This window comes from Dendrobates tinctorius, unplaced genomic scaffold, assembly GCF_039654945.1.
Source record: "Dendrobates tinctorius isolate UK_male_01 unplaced genomic scaffold, ASM3965494v1 ptg000031l, whole genome shotgun sequence".
NCBI lineage: Eukaryota > Metazoa > Chordata > Amphibia > Anura > Dendrobatidae > Dendrobates > Dendrobates tinctorius.
In genome coordinates, this window is record NW_027361699.1 from 6,576,554 (window position 1) to 6,598,325 (window position 21,772).

General features: G+C 43.3%; 1 protein-coding gene across 4 annotated transcripts in view; it reads left to right on the forward strand.

Moving 5' to 3' along the window:
* Positions 1-10,945, forward strand: part of TTC39B (tetratricopeptide repeat domain 39B) — a 122,064-nt gene extending 111,119 nt beyond the window's left edge. For all 4 annotated transcript variants that reach the window (XM_073572158.1, XM_073572156.1, XM_073572157.1 and 1 more), the window contains 3 exons: positions 1,617-1,734; positions 3,494-3,610; positions 10,526-10,945. In XM_073572158.1, coding sequence (XP_073428259.1) covers positions 1,617-1,734; positions 3,494-3,610; positions 10,526-10,625 — 335 coding nt within the window. In that variant the 3' untranslated portion in view covers positions 10,626-10,945. The remainder of the gene's footprint in view (positions 1-1,616; positions 1,735-3,493; positions 3,611-10,525) is intronic.
* Positions 10,946-21,772: the final 10,827 nt, after the last annotated feature.

Consider the following 21,772-nt stretch of genomic DNA (forward strand, 5'->3'; position numbering starts at 1 on the left):
ACATCTACCATCAAATTACAAGTTGAGGAGCAAAAGAAGTGGTAATAGAAAAACAATGAGTCTGGCTCACCAAGATTGGATTTTCCTTTTCTTTTTATTTTACTCATGAGTAAGACTGCTTAGTGCAGTCGAAACGCGTCGACTAGGCCATTTGTCGACCATGAATATTTTCTTTTGTATGCACTATAACTACTTTTGTAAAATTAAAAAGAAAAGGAAAATCCAGTCCTGTTGAGCCGGACTCCAATTTTTTTTTCTATTATCCTTGATGTGTGGCCAGGACGAGGCTGGTGTCTGAGTCCCAGGTGGATGAGCATAGAGCAACTGGATGCGCTGGAATTAAGTTTTTATAATGGCAAAAGAAGTGGTCTGATACACTACTAGGATCCCTGGATCTGATTCGTCCAGTCTGCCTACTTTGTATTTTCCCAAAATACTTGCATGAGTTTAGTTTATGGTCTTCCAATTCTCCAAAACCTTGCTGTCAAGTCGACTGACTCGTAAAATTTTCTTTTGTATATAGGTTATATGCATGTTAAACTGGAAGCTCTACTGGGGAGTGCAATGTAGCTAGAACATATGATTGTGCTTATTGTTATAGGAGAGTTTAAGGGTATGTCTCCACAGGCACAAACCGGCAGCGCTTTGGACGCAGTACATGTCCGCTTCATCCAAAACGCTGCCGGCTTTTGTACACGCAGTGATTCCACATGTGTTCATTGAACCATGCGGAATCACCGCATCCTATACATTGGATGGTGATCTTTATCTTGCGGAGACTGAGGGTCTCTGCAGGGAAGCCGGATGCGGCCCTGCACGCATAGTGGATATGGGATTTCATAAAATCCCCTTCACTATGCTGTAACATCTGGCCGCTGCGGATTGGATGCTGCGGCTGTACGCAGCGTCCAATCCGCAGCGTTTACTGACCGTGGAGACATACCCTAAAAGAAAACTAGTATGGTTGTACAAGTGCAACCCTGGAAAAGGAAATCCTGTCGGAAGCTGAAGCTCATATTTTCTTCATAGTACATGTGGAAAATGAGAGAAATGAAAGCTGACTATTGATTTTGGAATATTTGCATCAAATAAGCACAACATAATGTTAAAAAGATTAAGATGTAAGATTGAGACTTTTACAGCAGCCTGACTGCTCCATTTGGATTGGTTCACATCGCAATTCTCCTCAAGCTAGAGACTCCCGAAGGTCTTCCTTCAGAATATGAGAACTCTGGGATTTGGACGTTCCCGAGATGCCCATGAGGCAAAAAGTAAAAAATATGAAACTTTAGGACTTTGAACTCTCCCTCATTCTTGTGGTGTCCATTTTTGTTTTTCGTTTTTTTAAGCTGGACACAATAGCGCTCTCCTGAGTTCTGAATGGGGCAAGGCCCTAGTGTGAACCTTGGCCTTAGGCATTAAATTAATGTCTTGTGGACCTCCTCCAAAAATGTAGCATTCCCACCTCCTCCATTGGTTTTTACATTAACTTATGTCATCTATTCCTCCATTAAGGGCATTTGTTTGTGCATGCTTCAAATTTAACTGCAGAACTGAGATTTGTATTTACGTATGGCGTCGTCTTCTTTTTTTTTTTTTCTTTGTCTCCATTTCAGATCCAACTGAATACTTTGGGGATGATCAGTGCCTTGTCCAGCTACTGAAAGGCCTTTGCTTAAAACATTTAGGAAGATTATTGCAGGCTGAACTTTGCTTCAACCAAGTGATACAGAGGTAGGGACAAGATCGAAAAGATATTTTGCCAAAGTCATCAACATTGACGTATAAAACCTCAGTAGATAACATGTATTTTTTTATTTACCGTATATACTCTAGTATGATTTTTTTTCAGCACTTTTTTTTTTGTTTTTCTGAGGGAGGCCATGCCTACTAGGATGGGGATGAGGGAGGCCATGCCTACTAGGATGGGGATGAGGGAGGCCATGCCTACTAGGATGGGGATGAGGGAGGCAATGGCTACCAGGCTTTTGAGTCAATAAGTTTACCCAGTTTTATGTGGTAAAATTAGGTGCCTCGGCTGATAAGTCAATGATTTCTATTTAGGCTATGTGTACACGTTGCGGATCCGCAGTGTTTTTTCTGCTCCAAAATGCACCAAATCCACAAAGGATTGCTCAAGTAAGCGTAATTAATGGGAGTCCAGAATTGATGTGCACATGCTGCAGACAATTCCGTCCTGATTCGCCGTGTTTATTTTTTGAAGCATGTCAATTCTTTTTGCGGATACCACAGGTGTAAAAAGGTTTTACGGATTTGCGTGCCAAAACCGCTGGCTGCAGAAAGGAAATGTCAGAAGGATCAAGAGTGTGTGTGGGGTGAGAGAGTGTGTGTGTGTGTGTGTGTGTGTGTGTGTGTACCCAGATGTCTTCTGCTGCAACAAAAATAAAATAATAAACCAACATATACTTGCCTTTCCACCGTAGTCCACTTAATAGTGAGTTTCCCACGACGATCTCGCATGAAGAACAGTCACATCGGAAGATGTGACTGCTCTACTCGGCCTCCGGTGATATACTGAAAGGAGGTAATCGCCTGGAGTTCAGCTGATCAACTCCGGTGCTTTCACTAGCGGCACTGCTGCATGAGAGAATTCTCATACAGCAGTGCTGTGAGAGTACCAGAGCTGATGAACTCTGGTGACCGCTCCGTGATATACTGCGGGAGCGATTACCACCTGTCAGTGTATCGCCGGAGGACAGGTTCTACATGCGAGATCTTGGGACACTCGGGGTTAAATGGACTACTTCAGACAGGGAGTATTATATGTTGGTTTATTATTTTTGTTGCAGGAGACGAGGGCGTCGGGGATTAGGTGTTCGGTAAGTATGGTAAATTAAGATTCAATACAGGAGTCTGTGATTATTTCAAATAAAGGACTTTATGCTGGCTGTGTCTTTCTTTACCATGTAACTATGGGTTTAGTAATGAATAGGTGTCTTATAGACTCTGCATCACAACTCTTTTTTTTTTTCTTTATCGAACTCTATGCATTTACGAAAACGCAAGAAAATCAGCTTCACATACGCATCAAATCCGCATAAAAACCGTGCAAATTTTCAACTGCGTTTTCTGCTAAGAGAGGCGGAAACCACACAGAATTTAACACAAGCAAATCCGCAACGTGCGCACATAGCCTTAATCAGTACTGCACTCTGTGTGTGCGCTCAGCCAGGAGAAGAGCGCTCCTGTCTGCAGAGCTGCACAATGTTCAGGGGTTTATTGAGCAATTGGTGGGGTCTCAGGACCTTGAACGCCAGCACTCTGTCAGCACTTTAATTGCTTGCTAATATGAAAACGCGTATTTCAAGTTTATTTACTCATTAATTATGTGTGTGTGATTTTCAGAATTCCACAACTTTTGTGTTGCAATTTCAATACTGAGGAATGTATGTGTGTATAATATCTTATTTGTCTTTTTAGATCCTTCTTAGTTGTTTGATTAACAGTACCTCTTGTTTTCTGACCTTTTCAGTGAAAAGAGGCTAAAGTATGACCACTATTTACTTCCATTTACTCATTACGAGCTGGGACTTCTGTACAAAGAGCAAGGAGACAAAGACAAAGCCATACGTTTCATTGAAATGGCAAAGTAAGTACTATTTTTAGGCATTTAAATAGCACCCTGTCTATTTTAGTAAATGTTTATTCCCCATAAAATAATTCTAGGAAATCTGTCTCCATAAAGGTTGTGACTTTATTTTGAAATAAGTTCTGGCTTATGTTAGGGCTCATTCACATAATCCTTTATCTACCACTCTTTACTGTCCATATAACAGACACCGTTTCCAGCCCTACCGCAGGTCTTCTAATGCAAACTAGCTGCAATCTTGATGTAGCTTGTTGCTATTTCCAAGAATGTTCTGAATGAACAAAACATTATTACACTATAAATGATGCAATAAATATAAGTTAGCCAAAGAAAATATCATAAAGGATTGTCTCAATTTTGATTTGCCAATAAGCACTCCTCATTGAATGACAATTTGGCCCAATGACATGACTGTGCATTCATCTACAAGCACAGTGCGCTTCCAGCCTCAGTGCAGCGCTTACAAGCTCCTAGCCTAGGGGATTGGCCACCGCTGACAGACGGAAGAGGTGGCTGGTGACCTCCGCAACTAGCGCAGGGTTCAAGGGTCACATTGCCATGCTTGACCAGTCCCAAGGAGTGTAAAAATATGTAAAGGGGTAATTGCATGAATTCATCGGCAGCAAAGCTGTTAGTACATTAATACATCCCCAGAACTAAGCTTTGAGTATTTGAGAAGGGTTTTGAGAGTTTCTGGTTAAAAAAAAAAGTGTGAATACATGCTAACTTAAAGGGAACCTGTCACTGGAAAAAAAAAAAATATATACACACAGTACAGACCAAAAGTTTGGACACACCTTCTCATTCAAAGAGTTTTCTTTATTTTCATGACTATGAAAATTGTAGATTCACTCTGAAGGCATCAAAAACTATGAATTAACACACATGTGGAATTGTATAATTACCAAAAAAGTGTGAAACAACTGAAAATATGTCTTATATTCTAGGTTCTTCAAAGTAGCCACCTTTGATTACTGCTTTGCACACTCTTGGCATTTTCTTGATGAGCTTCAAGAGGTAATCACCTGAAATGGTCTTCCAACAGTCTTGAAGGAGTTCCCAGAGATGCTTAGCACTTGTTGGCCCTTTTGCCTTCACTCTGCGGTCCAGCTCACCCCAAATCTTCTCAATTGGGTTCATCACTCTCTTTCTTGGTCAAATAGCCCTTACACAGCCTGGAGGTGTGTTTGGGGTCATTGTCCTGTTTGAAAAATAAATGATGGTCCAACTAAAGGCAAACCGGATGGAATAGCATGCTGCTGCAAGATGCTGTGGTAGCCATGCTGGTTCAGTATGCCTTCAATTTTGAATAAATCCCCAACAGTGTCACCAGTAAAGCACCCCCACACCATCACACCTCCTCCTCCATGCTTCACGGTGGGAACCAGGCATGTAGAGTCCATCCGTTCACCTTTTCTGCATCGCACAAAGACACGTGGTTGGAACCAAAGATCTCAAATTTGGACTCATCAGACCAAAGTACAGATTTCCACTGGTCTAATGTCCATTCCTTGTGTTCTTTGATGGCTACTCGTTTTTCTTTACTTAGCTGCTTTTTTCTTTTCATAATATAAATTCTAACAGTCTATTCAGTAGGACTATCAGCTGTGTATCCACCAGACTTCTGCACAACACAACTGATGGTCCCAACCCCATTTAGAAGGCAAGAAATCCCACGTATTAAACCTGACAGGGCACACCTGTGAAGTGAAAACCATTTCCGGTGACTACCTCTTGACGCTCATCAAGAGAATGCCAAGAGTGTGCAAAGCAGTAATCAAAGCAAAAGGTGGCTACTTCGAAGAACCTAGAACACAGTTCTCCATCCTCCTCCTTCTTGACCTTTCCTCTGCCTTCGACACAGTCGACCACTCTCTACTGCTACCGATACTTTCTTCCCTCGGCATTAAAGACCTTGCCCCGTCCTGGATTGCCTCATACCTTTCTGACCGCACAGTCAGCGGTTCCCACTCCCACACTACCTCCTCATCCCGCCCTCTCTCTGTTGGAGTGCCCCAAGGCCCTGTCCTTGGGCCCCTACTTTTTTCCATTTATACTCTTTGTCTAGGACAACTCATAAAGTGCCATGGCTTCCAGTACCACCTGTATGCAGATGACACTCAGATCTACCTCTCTGGCCCACATGTCACCTCTCTGCTGTCCAGAATCCCAGAGTGCCTACCAGCCATATCCTCCTTTTTCACCTCTCGCTTCCTAAAACTCAATGTAGACAAAACTGAACTCATTGTCTTTCCTCCATCTCACATATCTTCCCTACCCAATCTATCTATTATGGTAAATGGCATCACGCTCTCTCCCGCACCTGGAATCCGCTGCCTCGGAGTAACTCTCGACTCTGCCCTGTCTTTCAAACCACACTTCCAAACTCTTGCCACCTCCTGTCGCCTCCAACTCAAAAATATTTCCAGAATCTTCCTCTGCCCTCAATCTACTAAAACTCTTGTACATGCCCTCATTATCTCCCGCCTTGACTACTGCAACACTCTCCTCTGTGGCCTTCCTGCTAACTATCTTGCACCACACCAGTCTGTACTCAACTCTGCTGCCCGACTAATCCACCTCTCTCCTCGCTACTCCCCTGTCTCTCCCCTCTGCAGATCCCTCCACTGGCTCCCAATTCACCAGCGAATCCAGTTCAAACTACTAACACTGACCTACAAAGCCATCCACAACCTGTCCCCTCCCTATATCTCTGAACTAATCTCCCAATATCTTCCCTCACGTAATCTTCGATCCTCCCAAGACCTCCTACTCTCCTCCACACTTATTCATTCCTCACACAACCGCCTCCAAGATTACTCCCGAATATCCCCTATCCTCTGGAATTCCATGCCTCAACACGTCCGATTATCCACCACCCTCGGATCCTTCAAACGGAACCTGAAAACCCATCTTTTCAGGAAAGCTTACAGCCTGCAATGACCATTCTGCCGCCTCAAAACCACCAGAGCTGCTGCACCCCCGACCTTCTGTCTCTCACTATCCCATAGAATGTAAGTCCGCAAGGACAGGGTCCCCTCCCCTCTGTACCAGTCTGTCATTGTAAATTTGTTTACTGTTAATGATATCTATAACTCTGTATGTAACCCCCCTTCTCATGTACAGCACCATGGAATTAATGGCGCTATATAAATAATAATAATAACATAAGACATTTTCAGTTGTTTCACACTTTTTTGTTAATTATATAATTACACGTGTTAAGTCATAGTTTTGATGCCTTCAGAGTGAATCTAGAAATTTCGTAGTCATGAAAATAAAGAAAATCTCTTTGAATGTGAAGGTGTGTCCATACTTTTGGTCTGTACTGTATATATATCTCTAATATATAAAGCTCAACATGGGTATGTATGTATGTCCGGGATTGGCATCCGCACCGTCGCAGCTACAGCCACAAAATTCTGCACAGTCACACGTCTGGACCTCGAGAGCGTCATAGGCTATCTTGTGAGGCAAAATTTTAACCCTGTGCGTTCCAATTCACCAAACCATTTTGCTCCTATCTACATAATGGGGGAAAAAGTGAAAGGAAAAGTGTTGGAGGCAAATTGACAGCTGCCAGATGTGAACAAGGGGGACTTAAAGAATGAGAGCGATGGCGCCAAAGAGTATATACCGTACAGTTGCTAAGGTGGGGCCCTGACATGGGATACTCACCACACACGGGGATATGAACACACACACAAAATGCGCCACACACTACCACATGCTTCAACACATATATCACCCTCAGCACGCATTTCACCACACATACACCAACCTCGCCACATAAAAGTCGCCACTCAAAACTCGCCATGCTGTCCCAGAGCTGTTTAAAAGATGAAAAATGAGCTGTGATTGGTTGCTCTAATCAACAGTTTTCTTTGTAGACAGTTGTGGTAACTGAGGCCTATTATTATCATTTCTATGGTGTTATCGTCCTTCTGTAAAGCTGGAAATAACACAATTTATTACCGTGCCAACACAGACCACACTCTGACACAGACTGCAGGGGGAGCCCAGTATCACACAGGAGAGGATTAGATACACGGCTCAGCAGGCAGTATCACCCAGGATAGGATTAGATGCACAGCTCAGCAGTCAGTATCACACAGGATAGGAATAGATACATGGCTCAGCAGACAGTATCACCCAGGATAGGATTAGATACACAGCTCAGCAGTCAGTATCACACAGGATAGGAATAGATACATGACTCAGCAGACAGTATCACACAGGATAGGATTAGATACACGGCTCAGCAGTCAGTATCACACAGGATAGGATTAGATACATGGCTCAGCAGGCAGTATCACACAGGATAGGATTAGATACACGGCTCAGCAGTCAGTATCACCCAGGATAGGATTAGATGCACAGCTCAGCAGTCAGTATCACACAGGATAGGATTAGATACATGGCTCAGCAGGCAGTATCACACAGGATAGGATTAGATACATGGCTCAGCAGGCAGTATCACACAGGAGAGGATTAGATACACGGCTCAGCAGTCAGTGTCACACAGGATGGGATTAGATACACGGCTTAGCAGGCAGTATCACACAGGAGAGGATTAGACACATGGCTCAGCAGGCAGTATCACACAGGATAGGATTAGATACACGGCTCAACACACAGTATCACACAGGATAGTATTAGATACAGGGCTCAGCAAACAGTATCACACAGAATAGGATTAGATGCACAGTTTTTATGTGCAATATAATCATAATTTGTTATAACTAACCACAGTTGGTTACTATGCCCATGCAATGCCGGGCTCTTCAGCTAGTGTGTGTGTGTGTGTGTGTGTGTGTGTGTGTGTGTGTGTGTGTGTATATATGTAATATATATATATATATATATATATATATATATATATATATATATATATATATATATCTCTGTCTTTACAGTACCAGCAAGCCTTTGAGATTTCAGAAATCTAATGCACACACGTTTTAGTGCTTTGCATGTTTTTTGGGACTTGTAGCGTGTTACTACTTTCAGCGGTTTTTTTTTTTCTGTGTTTTTCACCCATTGACTCGATTGGGTGGTGAAAAAAATGCACCAAAAATCACAGGTATCTTGTTTTGCTGCGTTCTTTGTGCCAAAATCTGATTTTATGTAATAGAAACACTGAAAAAACGCCTAGTGTGAACCTACCCTGATAATGCTGGCCCGCACCTGCATGTAGCCAAACGCTTCAGGGAGAAATTTAATTAACTTTTTTCTCCCCAGCAGCGTTCCTGTTTCAGTCACTGGGACGGAGCTGGTTCAGTCACCACTGGTTCAGTCACCACTGGTTCAGTCACCACTGGTTCAGTCACCTCTCTAAGTATGCAGAGTGACAGCTATAATCGCGCCCCCGGCCCTGACTGACAGCAGAGCCCTAATGCAGAGGGAGAGTCAGTCGGGGCTGTGAGTGCGGTTACAGCTGCTGCTTTGTATACTCAGAGCGCCACCCCTGTGACTGAAACCTTGCCCCTTTCTCTGACTTACTCTGGTTTTGCATTGGGGATAGCTGTCAGTCGATGCTAGGGGGAGCAGTTACAGCCGCTGCTCTGTATACCTAGGCCTGTTTCACGCTTCAGTTTTTTGACGTCAGTCAAAATCTACCGTTTTGCAAAAAAAAAAAACGGATCCGCCGTTTTTTTGGGCGGATCCGTTTTTTTCCCATTGACTTGCATTGCGGCGGATTTTGACAGATGGCCATCCGTTGCATCTGTTTCTTGACGGATCTGTCATAATTTTGGCGTCCGCTCTCGAGTGGACGGACAATGAAACGTTTTTTGTGTGCGTTAAAACGGCGGATAGCACCGTTAATTGACAGAATCCGCCAACGGTTCTGCCTTTTTATACTGAGCGTGCCCCGAAGACTTTCTTTGCATGATATCTAACCCCAAATCCCGTTCTGGCAGCATAAAATTCTGTGTGTGTGTGTGTGTGTCACACTCTGGCGGATTTTGACTGACGCCAGAGAACTGAAGTGTGAAACAGGCCTTAGAGAGGTGACTGAACCAGCGGCCCCTCCAACTGTGACTGAAACTGGACTGCTGCTGGGGAAAATAAAGATACATTTTCTCCCCGCAGCAAGATAAGTGCAGGCGCGGGCCAGCGATCTAAGTCTGTTAACCTGCAGATTAACCCCATATCTACAGGTTAATAGTTTTTTTTTTTTTTTTTTTTTTTCTGGTGACAGGTTCCCCTTTAAACTGAGTTTTTGAAGCAGAAACCCTCCAAATCCCCCTCATAATGCAGGAACCACAGTACTAAGACGCAAGCAGCATCACATATTTACATCCAAGAACCTTGTAGAAGACATCTGTTCTGATTTGAAATCATTCTTTTTTTTTTCTTCATTTTGTCCAGACGCCATGATGACATTTCATGCCCAGAGCTAGTCTCTGCAGACTATCCTCTTCTGCCTTCAGTAGCACTTCCCGACATGGTGCCCTTAAAAATAAGAGTATCATTATACTGCCCCATAAATCTAAAGATCTCCTATGCTGCACCCCTGAATAAATGCCCCTCATTGTGCTTCCTGCACAAAATATCCCCCATACTGCCCCTCTCTATAATATCCCCCACACTGCCCCTCTCTATAATGTCCACCCCCACAATGCCCCTCTATATAATGTCCACCCCCACACTGCCCCTCTTCATGATATACCCCCACACTGCTTTTCTTCATATTGTCCCCACTGTTCCTCAACAAACTATGCCCCATTTCACGATCTGCCAATTGCCCCATAATGTCCTCCATTGCTCCTTCATATACTCTCCATCCATTTCTTCAGCTCCTCCATGGAGCGCTTACCAGCCTCCGTGAAACTGCGGTTGGTTTTGGTTTCTGTCAGTGTTTAGTGACTATTACAAGGGAATGTTTAACTAATCAATGTGTGTTCCTTACAGAAACAATTATAAAGACTATTCCATGGAATCCAGACTCCATTTCCGCATCCACGCAGCTCTGAGCAGCCTTAAAGGCACACCGCCGTCAACCCCTCCATGATACGGGCTCTACCTTTTTGTAAGCGAATATTTCATCCGAAGGAATGTAGAAACAGAAATATTTTGTTGGCGGCTGCACTAGTTGCGACGCATCTACTGACTGTTATCCTGTGTGATTTGACCTGTCGTCCAATGTAGATCTTATTTTCTATGGTAATTGTACTATAAAAATGTATATGCATAATCTGCATTCTTTAAAGAAAATACAGGAAAAGTTGATATATATATATTTTGTTTCATGAAAGAGATAATTTATGTCTGTACGCACTTAATGAAAATATTTTAAGACCATATCTGGTGCAGTAAACTATAATACAAAGATTTGTTTTCTCTTTGCTTTTTTTATACACTAACCGGACAAGTATTGGGACATCTTTTATCATATCCCATTCTAAATCTGAGTATTGGTTCCCCCTTTTGCAGTTAAAACATATTCCACTCTTCCGAGAAGGTTTTCTACAAGAATCTGGAGTGTATGTCTTTGCCGTTTTTGCCCATTTATCCAGAAGAGCATTTGTGAGGTCAGAAACGGATGTGGGACGACAGGGCCTGGTTTGTAACCTCCCTCCTAGTTTGTCCCCTATGTGTTCCATGGGGTTGCGGTTAGGTCAGGTTTGTTCTTTCACCCTAAATTCAACCAACCATGTCTTATGGATTGTGCTTTGGTCCAGGGTTGCCAACTTGACTTTTTTTTTTTATTCTTTCTGGACAGTATATATATGTATGTGTATGTGTGTGTGTGTGTGTATATATATATATATATATAAATATTTTTTACAGACATATTGGGAAAGCCATAATAAATCATTGACAAGTGATACATTTCTACAGCCCATAATTCTGATATGAAGACATTGGTTGCATTCACTATAAACTGTAAAATAGTGAGAATGACAGTAAAATTCTGTATACGTTTCTTCAGGCTCAAAGAAAACATGGAAGCTTCTATATATTATATACAGACGGGGCAAAAAAGTGCCCTATATTACGTACTGTCCAGGAATATCTGGATGGGTTGGCAACCCTGCTTTGTTCAATGGCACACAGGAAGGCTGGGACAGAAAAGGACCTTTCCCAAAGGTGGAAGCCTAGAATAGTCCAAAATGTCCTTCCCTGAAACTAAGGGGCATAGGGCAACCTTTGAAAAACCGCACAATGGCAGTTTCCCAATGTCATTTAAGTAGCCAGTTTTTGCTCTGCTTCCTTGAGTATTGATTTTTTTTTTTTTTGTTTTTTTGTTTTTCACCCATCAAATGGTTCCAGAGATGGTGTTTTTTATTTTTTTGTTTATTAAGTATTCATTTTTATGGTCTTTAACAAGGAGCAGGGCTTATATGGAACAGCCTAAAGACACTCCCAACCCACAACCCTCCCCCCTCCCCTTAACCCCACAGGGGACCCTGTCGGCCATGCCCCCTTGGTAAAGACCTTAAAGAAAAAATACTAAACTGTATGTATTTAAAATAAAAAAAATCTTAAGTAGCAGAAAGATATTAAGCTAAAAATCTGGCCACTTTTGACCTGGTGACAGGTCCTCTTTAAAGTGAAACACTTGCTCAACTTGAAGGCTGTGTTCTCATGTTGCATCTCCACTGTGGACCTCATGCCGTGGAGAGGCTGGAGCAAAAATTCACAGCAGCATTTACCACTACAATGATACTGCAAAGAAGGAATGGGATAGTTGCATATTTAATTCTTGGCATTGCAAAGCGTAAAATTTACACCTACATACACAGCGTAAATTGATATGCCGTTCCTCTTTAAAGAGTAGCTGCTTTAATTTCTATTTCCTAGATCATTAATATACATAAAAATTAGAAAATTGGTAACATATCTCGTCAGGGAAACCTGCTTCTTTCTCCTGGACTGATCTTTTTTCAAAATTCTCAATTCACAGGTAAAATCTGAGTTCAGTGAAGACAGAGTTTCATTAAGAAGACAGGAGATGGCAGTTGCTACTGATGAGCTACTGTGTAGACAGGAGGTTGGAAAAAGGAGGAGCTCTGCCTCTAGCTACTTCCTCCTCCAACTCCTCTTTATATAGAACCTTATGAGCACCAACTGTCCTCTTCTATCTCCGTAATCTAAGACTCTGTTTTCACTGAATATAGATTTTACCCATGAACTGAGAATTTTGAGAATGAAAAATGAACCCAGGAGGAGAAAGAAGCAGATTTGATTTCTCTGCGATATATTAAAGTTTATTTTCATGGGTACTATTTATGAAATAAAAAGGTAAAATAATGGTTACATTTTAATTTACACTAGATATATTTCCCAGCATGTACATAGGATTGTGCATGAAATTTTAATAAATCTTGACACTGTAAAACACAGCAAATTTCCTGGAGGTGGATATGCAGCAGAAAATTTGCTGTCTTTCCAATACATGAGAATTTACCAAAGACTGCAGAATTTATTTGCAGGACCTCTGCTATTATTCCATCTGTCAGGTCTGTAATCTGTGACCTCTTTATGGGAGGCCTACAAATCATTTCACCGCTCGGCATTTCCTGGATTTCTTTTTATTTAACAGGGCTGGTGTGACGCACACACCACATGGTGCCAACCCAGCTAATCAAAAGCAGAGCCAGGAATGCTAGGAGTTAAAGGTTACATCTGGGACTTTGTGAAACACCAAAAATATGCCTAAGCACTAATGGGTAGATAGTTGCTACTTACCTGCCTGTTTCAGCGCCGTATTTCCCAGGCCTCCGTCTGCTCCTGCCGGCGATTCAGCTGCCTTTGCTGACGTCATGTCTACAGAGCGGTGGATTCCTTTTCGCTCTGCTCTGACCTGGGGGGACTTCTGATGTCATTCTGATTGACATTCGTATTCCCACTGCCTAACCGAGGAAGCCGACTGTCAATCAGAATGACGTCGGAAGTCATGCCCTTCTAGCGGCCGCAGGGCATTGACCTGGCTGATGGGACCAAGCTCTGCAAATGGATTCCTCTCCTAGAACTTTCTCAAAAGTGAGGGATTAAATCTGGTTCTTGGACAGTTTGCTACTTTTTAAGGAGCTCTGCCGTTATTTCTCAAGCTACAATCAATTACATCGCACTAAAAAAGACAATAAATCAGTCTTGGAAGGAAATGAACTTAAATTGCAAATTTTTTTTTTAAGAATTGGACATTATCTGAAATGGGGAATACAGATTTGGATTGACAGGAATTAAATTTATCATCTTGGCTGTATACATTGGATACAAACATGCATTGTATTTCACTAAAAACAGCCAAGGGTGCGGTACTGAATGTTCTATGTGAAAAGCCTTTCGCATTTTCTGTGACGTATAATAAGGTATCGTCGGTCAGATCAAGGCAAAATACATTAAGGAAATAGAATGCCACGCCGTCTGACTTTTGTCATCTGTCTCGTGTATAGGTAGCTATTGCTAATGCTCATCAGTTTTGTGCTGGGAATAGAGGCATTGACTCCTACAAACAGATGACTTGTCTTACAGACGTGCCCAGGCAAGATGTTCAGTGACCAGCTACACACTGCACTGTAATAATAGATGTGGTTTTTAGGCTCCTCAAACAGGTCTTTGCTTGTTTAATGTATATAGTAGAACTGTAGATGTGTACATGTACCAGAAATACTCAGCGTGATTTATTTTATTATTTTAGCAGAAAATCAGTTCCTGGAACGTTTATTTTTTCCTATGTGGTGAAACTACATTCATCCTGCAATTTTAGAGCAGTCATACACTATTTCCTCTCAATTTTCACAGCTGTCCTCTTCAAAGGAACACTAAATTATGTATAGAGACCCAACAATAATTAGACTCTCTAATCTGCCTGTTCTTACATGAATGTAGTGTAAGAGACTACTGACCCCTGAGGAAGCCACGGCAGTGGCGACACGCATCCAGTTTTTCATTAGGCTCCTCCTGACAAATCATACCTGCGAACTGGTCTTGAGCTATGGGTATCTCAGTTTGGTATGTGTAGGTGTCATTATTATGACTCCGCTCCATAATCACTGGTCTATAATGTGCCTTTGGTAGGGGCTTTTACCTTTTCTTTCCCCTTCTCTTACACTATATTCATGTAAGAACTGGCAGATTAGAGTCTGTAATTATTGTTGTGTCTCTATACACACCCCTCGGTATGCTTTGGGGACTAGCTATTAACATCTTTTGTATTTTATATCATTGTTATTCATGATAGAGCTGACCTAGACATTAACTCTAGTCCAGGATTGTTCGTGTCCATATCTTTGGTAGTTTACACTGTATTATTTGGGGTAGTGAGCAATATTAGTTATGGTATGATGTACTCGGTCATTGGGGCCTGACAGAGTACCATTTTTTGTTTCTTGTAAACATTATTTTTAGATGGTTTCTATAGCGTGTTTTTGTACTCTCTAATAAAATTACCTTATTTGTATTTTTCATTTGGGTGGTCCCTGGTTATGTGACTTGTCTCTGTAAGACAACTGGCTGCAGCAGAAGCCTCTCTCCAAGAGAGAAAAAGATAACTAAGATGCACCCCCAGCCAAAGGTGGTATATACACTGGTCAAAAAAATAAAGGGAACACTTAAACAGAATATAACTCCAAGTAAATCAAACGTCTGTGAAATCAAACGGTCCACTTAGGAAGCAACACTGATTAATAATCAATTTCACATGCTGTTGTGCAAATGGAATCGACAACAGATGGAAATTATTGGCAATTATCAAGACACCCTCAATAAAGGAGTGCTTCTGCAGGTGGGGACCACAGACCACATCTCAGTACCAATGCTTTCTGGCTGATGTTTTGGTCACTTTTGAATGTTGGTTGTGCTTTTACACTTGTGGTAGCATGAGATGGACTCTACAACCCACACAAGTGGCTCAGGTAGTGCAGCTCATCCAAGATGGCACATCAAGTACGAGCTGTGGCAAGATGGTGTCTATCACCGTAGTGTCCAGAGGCTGGAGGCACTGCCAGGAGACATGGAAGGGGGCCGTAGGAGGGCAACAACCCAACAGCAGGATTGCTACCTCTGCCTTTGTGCAAGGAGGAGCACTGCCAGAGCCCTGAAAAATGGCCTCCAGCAAGCCACAAATGTGTATGTGTCTGCACAAACAGTTAGAAACCGACTCCATGAAGATGGTCTGAGGGCCTGACGTCCACAGATGGGGTTTGTGCTCACAGCCCAACACTGCAGGATGCTTGGCATTTGCCACAGAACACCAGGTTTGGCAAATTCGCCACTGGCGCCCTGTACTCTTCACAGATGAAAGCAGGTTCACACTGAGCACATGTGACAGACTTGACAGAGTCTGGAGATGCCGTGGAGAGCGATCTGCTGCCTGCAACATCCTTCAGCATGACTGGTTTAGCAGTGGGTCAGTAATGGTGTGGGGTGGCATTTCTTTGGAGGGCCACACAGCCCTCCATGTGCTCGCCAGAGGTAGCCTGACTGCCATTAGGTACCGAGATGAGATCCTCAGACCCCTTGTGAGACCATATGCTGGTGCGGTTGGCCCTGGGTTCCTCCTAATGCAGGACAATGCTAGACCTCATATGGCTTGAGTGTGTCAGCAGTTCCTGCAAGATGAAGGCATTAAAGCTATGGACTGGCCCACCCGTTCCCCAGACCTGAATCCGATTGAGCACATCTGGGACATTGTATCTTGCTCCATCCACCAACGTCACGTTGCACCACAGACTGTCCATGAGTTGGCAGATGCTTTAGTCCAGGTCTGGGAGGAGATCCCTCAGGAGACCATCCGCTACCCCATCAGGAGCATTCCCAGGCGTTGTACAGTAGGGAGGTCATACACAATACTGAGCCTCATTTTGACTTGTTTTAAGGACATTACATTCCACTTTAATTTTGTGTGTGACTCCAAATCCTGGCCTCCATTGGTTAATAAATTTGATTTCCATTGATGGATTTTGTTGTCAGCACATTCAACTTTGTACAGAACAAAGTATTCAATGAGAATATTTCATTCATTCAGATCTAGGATGTGTTATTTGAGTGTTCCCTTTATTTTTTTGAGCAGTGTAGTATGTGCACAAAAAATTACCACAAGCAAATAGACACCATTCAGTTAATGGGGTTGTTTGGTCTTCTGGTAAAAGTTTGCCGTCACTTTATTTGAGTGTAGCCTTCTGGATCCTTATAACAAGAACACCACATGCTATCAGGGGTCTCCAGTAATGAAGAGGGTGGACGGTTACTATACCGCAAGTATGTGATTTGCATACATGCAGTCACGTACCAGCTAGACATGCTTGGCCTCGCTCAATAGAGAAATATTTTAAATATAAGAGAGTAAGGAGTACTTCACACAGAGCGAGATCGTTGATGCGTCACCGATTTTGTGATGCATCAGCGATCTCGCTGTGTGTGGCACGCATCAGCAACCGCCCCCTCCCCCCCGCTGGGTATGGCTGATCGTGCAGGAATGTCCTGGGCCATTTTCTGATCGCTGCGTGTGGCAGCGGGAGACCAACTATCAGCAAGCTCCCAGCGCGCTTAGTTACCCGCTGTTTACCTTGGATACCAGCTCCCAGTGCGAGTATGCTGGTATCCAGGGTAAACAGTGGGAAACTAAGGGACGCGCGTGCTTAGTTACCCTGGTTACCAGCGTCCTTGCTGGTCCTGATCGCTGTTGAGTCTGCCTATTTGAGAGCTCACCAGCGATCATGTAGCGACACACCAGCGATCCTGACCAGGTCGTATCGTTGTCGGGATCGCTGGTGCGTCGTTTAGTGTAACGGGACCCTAAGTTCAAAAGTCAAATGTGCCAACCAGGAACCTTACATTAGTATTATACCAGATATAAAATTACCTTTATTTGAACTTATTTAAAAACAAGACAATACCACACAGAAACAACAACCAACCGTGCCACCTACCATGGCCCTACAGAGAGCCCTGATATCAAACTACCTGACAGCGGAGGTTGGCACCCTAAATACAATCGAGATTGGCGCCCCCACTCCACGACTGCTGAACCCTAAAACTCCTATATATCCCTGGACTGGTGCAGCATGCAGTCACTCAATTGACCAGGAAAGGAGCATAGAGGTTGCCAAAGAAGGTAGTTGGGTAGGCAACAATAAAAAAGTGTGCAACAAAAGTGCTGGTAACACAGACAATAAAGAGACATGTGCAAAACAAATGAGTACCTGACTATACTGTTCCCTGTAACTATAAGCCTTCCTGTCAGCGGAGGTTGGCACCCCTGCTCCACAACAGCTATCCCTTGGAATCCCTGATATATCTAATAACCATTAACAAGGGTAGCAAAACAATGTATTAACATAGGTGGCATAATTCATGCCAACAGTTCAATATTGAAATATGCGGCAAGAAAATGATAAATCATATTGATGACAGTAAGGGTACCGTTACACATAACGATGTCCCAGCGATCCCACCAACGATCCGATGTGGATGGGATTGCTGGGACATTGTTAGCTGATCGCTGGTGAGCTGTCACATAGACAGCCCCTCCAGCGATCAGGACCAGCGAGCACGCTGGTTACCAACGTAAACATTGGGTTTCTAAGGGCTGCGGGGCCCTTAGAAACCCGATGTTTACCCTAGATACCAGCATGCACTGCAGGCAGGGCAGGAGGTGGAGGCAGAGTGGCGCAGACAGACCGGCGTAGCTCTGCTATCTACTACTCCGGTCTGACAGACTGGAGTAGCAGATAGCAGAGCTACTCCGGACTGTGTGCCGCTCTGCCTCCACCTCCCTGCCTGCCTGCAGTGCACGCTGGTATCTAGGGTAAACATTGGGTTTCTAAGGGCCCCGCAGCCCTTAGAAACTCGATATTTATGTTGGTAACCAGCATGCAGCGTCGCTCATCGCTGGCTCCCGCTGCCACACGCAGCGATGCGCGCTGGCCAGCGGGAGACCAGCGATGAAAAATTGGGCTAGGACGATCCAGCACGATCAGCGGTACCCCGCGGGGGGGGGGCGATCGCTGCTGAATGTCACACACAGCAATCTCGCTGGAGAGATCGCTGATGTGTCACAAAATCAGCGATCTCGCCAGCGAGGTCGCTGTGTGTAATGGGCCCTTAAGTAAAATGGTACTCAAGGTTGATAAATTGACAAGGAAAGTTGATAAGGTAGTTGATAAGGATAAGTATGTGCACAAAAAGTTACTGCAAGTAAATAGACACCATTCAGTTAATGGGGTTGTTTGGTCTGCTGGTAAAAGTTTGCCGTTACTTTGAGTGTAGACTTCTGGATCCTTATAACAAGAACACCACATGCTATCAGGGGTCTCCAGTATTGAAGAGAGCGGACGGTTGCTATACCGCAAGTATGTGATTTGCATACATGCAGTCACATACCAGCTATACATGCTTTGCCTCACTCAATACAAATGAATTGAGTGAACAAGTCTATTTGGAATGTGGCCAGAAGGATGTAGAAATCGCATGCTTGCAGTCATGTGACCTCCCGCTCTTGCCGGCAGTACAGGAAAACGCACACTGTAAAGATTCAGAAGTGTGCAGTCACAAAATGTAACTGCAGACTTTTATTAGAAGACTAGACAACCTCTTTAACGAATTTATATCTTAAATGAATGGAATTATCTGTTAGAGAAAGAAGTATATTTCAAGGGAAATTGCATCAAAATTTTAAGCAGCCTGGGCTCTGATGGATTCATAGAATCATGGAATTATAGTATAATAGAATGGTAGAGTTGGAAGGGACCTCCAGGGTTATCGTGTCCAACCCCCTGCTCAATGCAGGATTCACTAAACCATCTCAGAGAGATGTCTGACCAGCCTCTGTATGAAGACTTCCATTGAAGGAGAACTCACCGCCTCTCATGGCAGCCTGTTCCACTCATTGATCACCCTCACTGTCAAAAATTATTTTCTAACATGTAATTTGAATCTTCTTCCTTTCAGTTTCATTCCATTGCTTCTCGTGTTTCCATGTGCAAATGCATACAAGGATGACCCCTCTACAATGTGACAGCCCTTGAGATATTTGTAGACAGCTATTAAGTCTCCTCTTAGCCTTCTTTTTTGCAAGCTAAACATTTCCAAATCCTGCAACCATTCCTCGTAGGACATACTTTGTTGGCCACTCACCATCCTGGTAGCTCTTCTCTGAACTTGCTCCAGTTTTTCAATGTCTTTTTTAATATGTGGTGCCCAGAGCTGTACACAGTAATCCAGATGAGATGTGACCCAGGAGGAGTAGAGGGGGATAATTACTTCATGTAATCTAGTGTTTTGCTGGGGGATGGTGTGGCGACCTACTTCTGCTAGTTTTATACATTTACTTTTTGGTTACGTGGCCTTCAGGATATTATCTTGTCTTAAGTAAGGGCCCTTTGAGAGCCCTACAATACACTATCGCTACTGATGTGCTCCCGGCGAATGACCTCTTTTGAGTATTGAAATGACGGAGTAAGATTTCCATATTAACAATGATTATGGGGAGGGCTGGTCTCTGGCAGTCAGGAGAGTGGAGATATGTTGTCTCTTTCTTGTTGGAATTTGTTTCTATAGAATCTAATGTTTGTCTATTACCGGTTTATGTATGTTGTGAAACAAAAATATCTGCTTTAAAATAAAATTAATTATCCGTTAAATAAAAAAATTTCCACCAAACAGTGGTATAAAAAAACTAAAGCAATACCCACTTGGCCTCACCTACTCACCGTACCTATATCGCTCCCGTGCAGGCTGCTTTGGTGCTCTCTGCAGGGACTGGTAGTTATAATGTACAGTTTTTCGGCCAGTAGACAACTGAGACCTATAATGTGTCCAGTCAATTGAAAGCTGCAGTCAGACATAGGCTTCAGTGCTCAGAGGACTGAAGAAGGGTATGTCATCCCTTCCAGTCTCAGTGGAGGGCATCAGAGCACCCTTTATTGGAATGATGTGGGTTCGACCAGATGAGTGTTCCTTTATTTTATACCATTTCTATTTAGACAACCACTTTACCGATCACATTCAGGACCATACTAATAATGCTGCAGACTAAGGATTCATGCACACGTTCGAGCAATAATCGTTAATGCATGAATTGGCATTGGGTCTTCCGATCTGAGCTTGACAGCTTTATTTCTATGATGCTATCAGGCTCGGTTTGGAAGACCCACGGCCACTCCATGCATTAGCAGTCTGATATTAAATCCACGGATGTCTGCATGAGCCCTAACATTAAGGCTTACCTACTGTCTGGTACTGAACCCCGAAAACAGACTTCGAAACAGAAGTCATTGTTACTGTTCTGGTTCTATTAAAGTTTGTTGAAACACTTCAGCACTGCCAATCAACAAGATCTAAGGCTTTTGGCATTTGCAGCTCAATCACCGCCACGCCATGTAAAAATATAAATAAATTACTAAATAATAAAATATACACTCACTGGCCACTTTATTAGGTACACCTGTCCAACTGTGTGTTAAGACTTAATTTCTAATCTGCCAATCACATGGCGGCAACTCAGTGCATTTAGGCATGTAGACATGGTCAAGACAATCTCCTGCAGTTCAAACCGAGCATCAGTATGGGGAAGAAAGGTGATTTGAGTGCCTTTGAACGTGGCATGATTGTTGGTGCCAGAAGGGCTGGTCTGAGTATTTCAGAAACTGCTGATCTACTGGGATTTTCACGCACAACCATCTCTAGGGTTTACAGAGAATGGTCCGAAAAAGAAAAAAAATCCAGTGAGCGGCAGTTCTGTGGCCGGAAATGCCTTGTTGATGCCAGAGGTCAGAGGAGAATGGGCAGACTGGTTCGAGCTGATAGAAAGGCAACAGTGACTCAAATTGCCACCCGTTACAACCAAGGTAGGCAGAAGAGCATCTCTGAACGCACAGTGCGTCGAACTTTGAGGCAGATGGGCTACAGCAGCAGAAGACCACACCGGGTACCACTCCTCTCAGCTAAGAACAGGAAACTGAGGCTACAATTTGCACAAGCTCATCGAAATTGGACAGTAGAAGATTGGAAAAACGTTGCCTGGTCTGATGAGTCTCGATTTCTGCTGCGACATTCGGATGGTAGGGTCAGAATTTGGCGTAAACAACATGAAAGCATGGATCCATCCTGCCTTGTATCAACGGTTCAGGCTGGTGGTGGTGGTGTCATGGTGTGGGGAATTTTTTCTTGGCACTCTTTGGGCCCCTTGGTACCAATTGAGCATCGTTGCAA